Consider the following 9,835-nt stretch of genomic DNA (forward strand, 5'->3'; position numbering starts at 1 on the left):
GGTAAATCCGGTGGAGGAATGATGGGTACTACTAGTGGGGGCGCTCTACTGAAAATCAAATAGCGTTTGGAATTCGAACATAATTGCGTTCAAACTCGAACATGCGTTATAGAGACGCAGCACGCGTTTGCCATGAATGTTAATCTTTTTTAGTTCAATATAATACAGTGGGCCTAGTAGTACACAGAATATTGTTAAGACAATTTTCACAAAAAATTCAGATACACTACAATGACAAACACATCTGCATATTGAAGAACGCAAGATTAAATTCAAAAATAAAAACTCCTGTATAAGGCAGTAGACACATGCTCCCTCTGGGAGCCTATTTTTTAACTGCAACCTGAATATAAGTTTTGACTTGGATTGATATCAGCTAGAACAATGAATACGCTACAGTACCTGAACTTTACAGCAGTTCTAAGTCACTGCATGACTGATTTCATCATGTCATGCTTGATTGCACTGACAAAGAAACCAGCCTATAAGGTCACATGACTAACCTGGAAAAACCCATTTCTATTTTTGCAGACACTTCATGCACACCTAAAACTTAACAGAGAATTTTAAGGTAAATATTATATTAATTTAATTTATGTTGTTCAGTGCAATAGATCCAATCAATATCTTAATGGTTCAAACAAATTAAAATACTGAACCAAATTATTATGTTATCTGAGATGAAAGCACTGGCATATTATGAAAACATTTCAGATCAACAGATTTGAAAAAATTTTGATAGAGGTATATACAGGCCTACTAAATATTAAACAACGTTTCAGACATAAATCAGGCCTGTACACAGGTTTTTATTGGGAAATTTGTGGAAAGTGGACCAAAATGACTATGGGCTACCAAGCAACAGAACCTTTTTGGGGTTGAGTGGGCGGAGCTCCATCGAGCCCAGATATTTTTGATATTTTGAGGTCTTAATAGATTTTGAAGATATAATATAAACAGTATTAAATCTTTTTGTCAGTGGAAGTCCAGGAAATGGGGGGAGGGGGAAGGGACACAACTTCATAGATGGAGGTCGATACACAGTACCATAGTCCCACATTTTCATAAATTTTGTATTGAACAGTCATTTAATTTCTGTGACATAATTATGCAAAGATAGTTAACATTCAAATTACATTCGAGTATCTTTAACTTAAATAATTACGGCCTCCATAAACTTGGCATATTTATTGACAAAGCAAATATAATGCACTGAAATTAGTGTGTGTGTGTGTGTGTGTGTGTATATATATATATATATATATATACCTTTTCAAAATGTATAAATAAATGCAAAAATCCTGTCTATATAACCATAATAGGCATATATAAATTATTATAAAAATGCATATTGTGTTATCAAAATGGAAAACAAACAGATAATATGCCAATACCTAATCGACTACCATTTGCTATAAATATCTTTACATTTAGAAATTTTATTAATTATTATAATTGTAATAGTTTGTATCTAAAAAATCAATTTGTTTAACCTACTGTTAAAAATAAAAGCGAAACGAATAGATATAAAAATAGTCCTATCCCGTACTTCACAAGATTACTCAATTCGATAATATAACAATTAATAACGATTAATATAATTATAACAATAACAATAATAATTAACTTGATGTCGAGAAAAGATTTAATTTGAAACGAAGCAACAATATCATGATTCCTAAAAGAAAAACAAATTTGTTATTAGATTTGTCCTACTCATCCTGATCACTCAATTTTATGGTCATTTTTATTTATAATTATTGCAATATTTATTTAATCGATTTTTACACGAGTTTGTAAATTTGTATTTTTATCCTGTTGTCTTTATTGTTATCCCCTTTTTTTTTTCTCAATATATGCTATATTTTTATATTCTCTTTAAAATTTTTAAATGTTTGTAAATTTTTAATGCCTTTTTCTTAATTTTTAATTGATTGTAAATTGTGAGCAATTTAGCCTTGGCTACAATTCACTTTTTTGTCACTTGCTTTCTCCTTTTTGTATCGTTTTGAATAAAATATACCATGAATAATAAATTAAAAAAAAACATGTTGCACAGACTTCCCACAATTTTATAAACTAAGCTCTAGTCTAGATAGGCTAATAGTGTACTAGTTATGGCTAAAGATTTTCAATCAGTCTGTTTCTGTGCTAATTAAACTTCAATTTCGCTAATCACATTAATATAGCCGATATTGCTAAGGATTTATTTCCACCACCCTGAGATCATGTTCTAATGATCTGTAAATGATGTCTTATAAAAAAAAAAAAGTTTACTAAAATTTGCAAAAATGGCTAATGGTCAATTGTTGTGCATTTGTAGAGGCTTCTTAATTATTATGTATAGGTGTAATTTTGCCCTACCTACCTGTAAATGTACTGAATACTTACTTAGTAAAACAGTGATCTGGAGATTGTGGGTTCGAGTCCCACCCGAGAACAGCTTGCAATTTTTTTTTTCGCAATTGTTTTCAACGTACTGAGTATTCAGTATATTTACACGTCAGGTAGGGCAAAATTACACCTATATATGTTTCTCTTGACGCAAATCAAGTTATTTGTCTATTCCATCACGACAATAACAATTCCATCTTCTTATTATGACTATAATAGGCACAATAATAGGCTATTAGGCTTCTTTTCAAGATAGCATAGTAATATACACTGTCCATGAAATTCAGAAAACAAAATAAATTAAAAAAGGCTTGGTTTATAGAGTTGTTTAGATGATTTAATGCCAGTTAAATTGATACACTCCATGATACAGATTGATGTTAAAGTGGCCATACTTAATTGTTTAGTAGTACAAATTCACCAAATTTACAGCATTCATTTTAAAAAGAAGCAGGGGCGTGCATCCAAAGGTTAAAAAAAAAAAAAAATTAAATAAATAATTAAAAAAAATTAAAAACCCAGGGTTTCAATTCGAGGTTTTATGGTATTACAGAAGTCTTGTAAACACCAGTATATTTTACATCAACCACGCCAAATTATTATCGGCGGTAGACGTAACTTTATAATCGACAGTTTTTTGAATCGCTACAATACAGAACATGGGCGACTGAAAGCAACTGAGCCTCGCAAATGGCAATTTCCAGTTGCTTTTCAGTTGCTTTCGATCGCAAAGTGCGCTTATGTCAGTCTCAGTCATGTGACTCACAGTTGCTTGCCAGTTGCTGGCAAGTTGCCAAATGTCAGTTGATGTCAGTTGAGTTGAGTCGAGTCACAAGGGCGCATAAGCCCAGCTTAAGAATATGTATATTTGCATCGTCACAGAGGTTAGATTAAAATATGGTAGCTGAAATTTGTGCAAAAAATTAAAAATACCAATGTTAAAAGCATTATCACAGCGAAGCAGCGGTGGCACCAGAATTTTTTCTAACGAAGGGTCCAGCGTGACAGAAAAAGGGGTCCGAAAAATGAGCCACTGCACAAAAGCAGAGATGGAAGCTGGGAGTGCATACATCACTCCATTAATTTTTAAAATGCACTCATAGATTAAAAGGTTTGAAGAATACAAAAAATCAATATTTGTATCAGCTATTTGTAAGAAGTCAACATTAAAACAATACATAGAATTGTACCTGAGTGTCTGAACATTTCTAAACTTTCCTTTAGAATCAGTACGGTAGTACTATAGTATTTAATTATTGCTATAATTTACACTACTCAAATAATCGACCAGAAATTCAGCGCTGCCCTTTTATACTTTTAAAGACCATGTTGTACGTTAACGCTGCCGATTGTAATTACAGCTATTGACAAAATTAATGTCGAAATATTGAATCCCGACACAATAGTGTGCATTTCGATACTTGGAGTATATATTATACTATCTTGTAATTACAGTAATAGTCAATTACGGTAGTTCACTATGTATCGACTGTTTACACTTTCCTCTTGACCGACTACCAAGAGATTTTGGCCTACACTAACCATGGAAGAATTAGTTTAGTTTCTAAACTAAGTCCTCCATGCCCTAACTTCATATTCCACAAGCAGCGAACACCACACCACATTCGCGACTGATGAGAAGAAGTGTCAAGCATGCATGCATTATTTATGTTATCAATTCACCTAAATGACCTTAAATAGTGCCCTCTATAATTTCTGCCTGAACCGTATGGGGGAAAAAATAATGCGGCCAGGGCCACCCTTCATGAAGAAAAACCACAATTTGCCAAGAAGAAAAAAATTTATATGTATTTTGCACATAGTAGTAGACACTAAAATTGAAACCCCTAAATTGTCAAATTTTTCTGAGGCTTCACCCAATGGACTTCGCCCCCCCCCCCCCCCCCCCCCCCCCCCCCGCCGCCCCCCCCCTCTTTCGGAACATTTTAAGCGACACTCGACCACTCCCACTTTGCTCTTGACAGCAAAATCTTCCATCTTGTTGGGGAAAAGAATCTAAGGGCCATATCCACCTCATGTTTTGGGGACCTCAAACATCCCATCAGGCAAATCTTGGAGCCACCCCTGTGAACTTTTAAACTAAATAAAATCATCAAAAGTAACCTTTTAGAAAAAAAAATTGTTAGGAGCAATACTAAACAATGTACCATCATGCCATTTATTTCAAGTTTCATGCTTGGCTACACACTATCAAGGCTAGAAAGCCAATGGCCAGGTGAGACTGTGGGAAAATACTGTTGCTTATATATTCCCCTGTACATGTAAGTAAACCGTCTCAGACATGCAGCTAATACACATGCACAGGTCCTGTATTGATCACTGGACAACTAGCCACCATGACCAGTAGTTTGATTATATATACAGTACCATACATTTATATTTAACTGACTTAATAAAGCAATTATTGTCAAGTTACTTCAGACCCTATACAAAATAGGAGATACAAGCCATTATTTTCTATAGGATCATCAGACTATAATTGCATGACATTATTATTTATTCAGTTCAAATGATAATAATTATATTACCTATTATTTAAATTTCACAGGATATCAATTCAAGATGGCTACCAGTAAGTTGAATCAGTTTCTGGAACATGTTGATGAGAAGGTCTTAGAGTGTACCATCTGCTTTAAGACAAATCACAAGTTACATTTAATGGAGGATGTGCAATCAATGAGCCCCTCTCAGATGACTTTGTTACATCCACCTCTGTGTTCACATCACAGTAAACCTTTGGAGTTCTACTGCACAGACTGTAAAACTCCAATCTGTGTGAACTGTACAATAATGGACCACAAGGAATGGGAAGGAAAACACAAACCAATCAACATTTCAGACGCATTCCAAACATTTAAAAAAACTTCATCCACCTTGGAAAAATCTGCCCAACACTTCATAAACAAATTAGAAGGCGGTCTCAAAGCTGTTATCCACAATGCTACAAAATTACAACAAAATAAAGACACATGTTTAATAGATATAGACAATCATGTAGAAGAAATATTCAAAAAAGTAAAACAGAAGAGAGACAAAATGAAAAATGAAGTAGAGACAATCTACAAAAGAAAAAAGAAGGTAAATGATGTAAAAATGGATGAATTTAAAGCAATATTATCCGATATAAAAACAAAACTGTCTTTTCTTAATCAATTATTGAAGAGTGATGAAGGCACTGCAATGCAGTCAAGTGAAACAGTAATTACAGCACTCAAGGACAGAATAAATGAATTACCAAAAACAGAGCCAGATGATAATGGAGAAATTTACTACTTCATAAACAAACAGCAAATGACTTCATTGAGACAATGTGCTATAGGGACTGTAAAAGATTTGAGGGCAGCAGACTGTTTAACATTAGAAGGAGAGGAATCTGTGATCAAAGATCAGACAATTATAGTCAAAATTGTCAAAACAGATGAACATGAAAAATATGCAAATCAACTGAAGGCAACATGGACACAACCTACAGGGGAAACCAACATCTCTCAAATTCAGGAAGATGACAATGGAGATTATTTTGTGACAGGAAAATGTACAAGTCCAGGAGTTTATAAACTAGATGTGAGTGCTGATGATGAACCAATTAACCAATCACCAATGACAATCAAAGTAGAAGAGGGAAGATTAGTAAATACTATTAAAATAAATGCAACAAGTATTAGAGATGTAGTTAAGTGTGAAGATGACTCCTTACTGGTTTCATGTGAGACAAATGAAATGCTCAAGTACAAGCAATCAGGAGAATATATTGGTAAGGTTACACTACCACAAGGTGTGGAAGTTTACAGAATGTACAAAATGAAGAATGGTAACATAGCATTCAGTGATTGCTATGCTAATGAACCTATCAGAATATGCAATATGAATGGTCAGCTGATTAAAACAATTAGTGTGGGAGTACAGAATACTCCACGGAGCATTCATGTGGATGAGACATCAAATGTTTTGTATGCAGCAGCAAGTAGTTGGTCCAGTAGCAGTGTGTACATGTTTGACATGAATAATGGCAAGACCATCAAAACAATAGGGTCATATGGTAAAGAAGAAGGTCAAATGAGTGATGTCAGTGATGTTACTCTTACTAACCAAGGACACCTTCTTGTATTGGACAATGGCAATGATAGATTAAGAATATATAATAATGAGGGAAGGTTTATAAAAGTCCTTGTTGAAGCAGGTGATGAGGATGGTAAGGTAAATTCTCCAATTGCAGTAGTAGTTGATGAGGATGACAACATCATTATATCAAGTGAACACAAACTACAGCTATTCAGTAGTGATGGAAATTTCATAAAAAGAATTGATAAACCAGAAGATAGAATCCAATATCCAAGTGGATTATCCATCATTTCATATCATCCAAGGAGACTTGCAGTAGCAAATTATGGTGACAAAGCACTAAAAATATTCAATTATTAAATACTGACAGTCCACTTGCTTCACTTGTTTGTTTTCAACAATTCAAATTTATAAGTGTAGGAATATCTACATATCCATTATTTCATATCATCCACATAGAGTTAAGTTATGGATCTTAAACTTAAAATAATTATTGAATACTATAATTGGCATAATGATTATAAACCTGTTAAACAAATTACAATAATCTGCAAACCTCAGTTGTTTACAGTGTAGTTCTCATCAAATTTGAATCACACACTTACCTTATGATTTTATATTTTTGTAGTGTAAGTTTTTAATCATATAATGCATATACATGTTATATTTAATTTTTCTTACAAACTTGAATCTGCCTAAATAATCTGATTCAAAGTGGTGGGACAGGGAAATATTTAAAATTAGGGGGGGGGGGAGGTGGTAAGCATTTTATTATTTCATCATCATAAAAAGGATATACTGTATATGATAGTAGTTAAGCTTAGCTTTAGTTTGCATTCATCTTAAATGTAATCTGTATTCAACCAATAAATTTATAGATATTAATGTGTACTTTGACAAAAAAAATACCTGAATCTGATACGTATGTACAGTATAATAACCAATTAGTAGAGCTCTGCATAGTACACTATAGGAAAATCATTATACAGAGGTTGGATTCAATGCTTGCAAAAATTTGCTGAGGGCCTGCAAGGCCTAAAGGAAATTTTTGAATGCATTAAATGTAACCTAATTTTCCATCAGCGTATGATTCATGCTCTACTAATTGCTTAATAAGTCAATTGCCGTCTTTTAATTTCATTTTTTGATAACCAACTGTTGCTATAGTGATATGATCAGTATACGTGTGCGTGTGTGTGTGCTGAGCGTATGCTGATTTTTGCTCCTGCTGTACGCGTTTTATTAACTACTCATCAGCAGTACAGTATGGATACGATGAATAATTATTGTAATTTGGGTTGTGTTCGAAAGAACTTGTTTGTAATGCTATTTTGATAGACTTTCGTCAAAGAAATAAACATTTTTCAGCATTTGAGAGAGAATACAGTCACTGACCTCTTTGGTCGGTGCATGCAGACAGGTAAAATCGTGCGATGATATCATAAGTAGGCTAGGCCATGCCTAGTATTAGGAGGAGGCCTGGGTGGCCTCTTGCCTGGCTGTAGGCCTACATCTAAATGTGTTCCTTGAGTCTTTAAAACAGGTCTAGAATATTCCTATTAAACGTTCAGTTTGTTGAGTTTATGAGGGTCCATTGATTCAATTAATTCCTTAATTGTTCATACTTAATATTGAATTTGAAGTAACTCGGTCAAGTATTACAAAAAAATGTATATCATGATTACTCAAGATTGAATCATATGATATAGTTCTTAACACACAAATCAAACAATTGATCATACCTTAAATGAAAATCTTTGAAAATGTCTGATGACTCTTGGCAGACCAGATGACACAGTATTTAATTTGCTCCGCCTCCTCCTCATCTGTGTTCTGATATCAACGAAATAGTAAGAAAACATTTAACAAGTCATCTATTAGGTGTTCCAGATACTCTTTACGATTTATTAATATACCAATCGACAAAGGAGGCTTCTTCTTGCTCAAGACGTAAATTCAATTTGTTTTATTTTTTGTATGAGGACAGAAATTTCTATTTAGCTTTTGATGTAAAATGTTGGTACAACACTTACAATTGATTCGATATTAAAATACATTATAAAGAAAAATTAAATAAATACATTTCAAATGAAAAAGTAATCCAGTAAATTTTTCACCTCTTGCTTCCAGCTCTTCCTTATTCTTCTTCTTGCATGGACTCTGCTGCCGTTGTTTGATTTGCTGAGGACGAAAACAAAACCCGGCTATGGATGAAAAAAATAGTCATGTAAAAACAAGAAAACATATTAGAATGTTTTAAATTTCACATAGATTAAAAAATTAAAGTGATATAAATTTCACACAGAATAATATTTTAGAGTACTTTAAATTTCAAACAGATTAATATTAAAGTGCTTTAAATTTCACACAGATTCATATTAATAACCTGTACTATCCCCTATTTAAAAAAAATTAAATTGACACTTTTCAGAAAAATAATAATATTGCTCTAAATATAGCTTTAAACATAAGACAATTATATATTTTCTTAATTAGGACACATAGTAGAAAAAAAATGTGGATAATTAATTTTTTTATAGGTCATGTGACCTCATTACGTATTCAAAATTGCCACCAAAACAAATAAAAAAAACATTTTTTTCACATTTTTAGCCTATATACTGCCACTTATTAAGTTATTATTGTCAGAATCATAATATGAAGGGACAGGGAATTCAAGCTCTCAGGAACACCAAAAATTTTGAAAATAGAGCAACAAATGTGGTTTTTATGTCATTTTTTGTGTATGTCATTCCAAACACATCACTATAATTCAATAGAAAAAATATGCATTCTGAAAATATACCAAGACCAATTTTAGCCTATATGCTGCCACCTATCACACAAGGAAGAGACTGAATGTGACCTGCATCGTTTAACTAGTAGCTTGGCTTGGCTAGGCTAGGACATAATACCCCCTTGGGGAACATTAAGATAAACAGCTGTAGCGATCATTTAAAATGCTTCATACTTGGAATCCAACTTGAGACCACACTCATCACTGCAGTACTCGTTTTCCTCTATTGTAACTTAAGTGCAGTTTGGTCGTAACATTTCCTAAAAACATTTCTAACTTTATCATTTCATCGGTAACACCTTTCTGATTGAAACTATAAAGATAGCCCTACCTATTAAAGGACACAGAAAATATCACAAATCTTAGATTGAGAACCTTGACTTTTGATTGGAACTTTGGCTTGGCTTGCCAATGCTCCATTGACTTCTGATGAAATGTATGTACTGTCTCTTATACACATCTTAAGCTCTCAGGAACACCAAAAATTTTGAAAATAGAGCAACAAATGTGGTTTTTATGTCATTTTTTGTGTATGTCATTCCAAACACATCACTATAACTC

At 33.1% G+C, this 9,835-nt stretch overlaps 1 protein-coding gene across 1 annotated transcript in view; it reads left to right on the forward strand.

The window, feature by feature from the left end:
- Positions 1-5,059: 5,059 nt before the first annotated feature.
- The window catches only part of LOC117114759 (tripartite motif-containing protein 2-like), a 13,002-nt gene continuing 8,226 nt past the window's right edge, over positions 5,060-9,835 (forward strand). The window contains exon 1 of the mRNA XM_033258452.1: positions 5,060-5,917. Coding sequence (XP_033114343.1) covers positions 5,074-5,917 — 844 coding nt within the window. The 5' untranslated portion in view covers positions 5,060-5,073. The remainder of the gene's footprint in view (positions 5,918-9,835) is intronic.

Source organism: Anneissia japonica, unplaced genomic scaffold (assembly GCF_011630105.1).
Source record: "Anneissia japonica isolate Jap-2015-1 unplaced genomic scaffold, ASM1163010v1 scaffold288200_len41381_cov151, whole genome shotgun sequence".
Classification (NCBI taxonomy): domain Eukaryota; kingdom Metazoa; phylum Echinodermata; class Crinoidea; order Comatulida; family Comatulidae; genus Anneissia; species Anneissia japonica.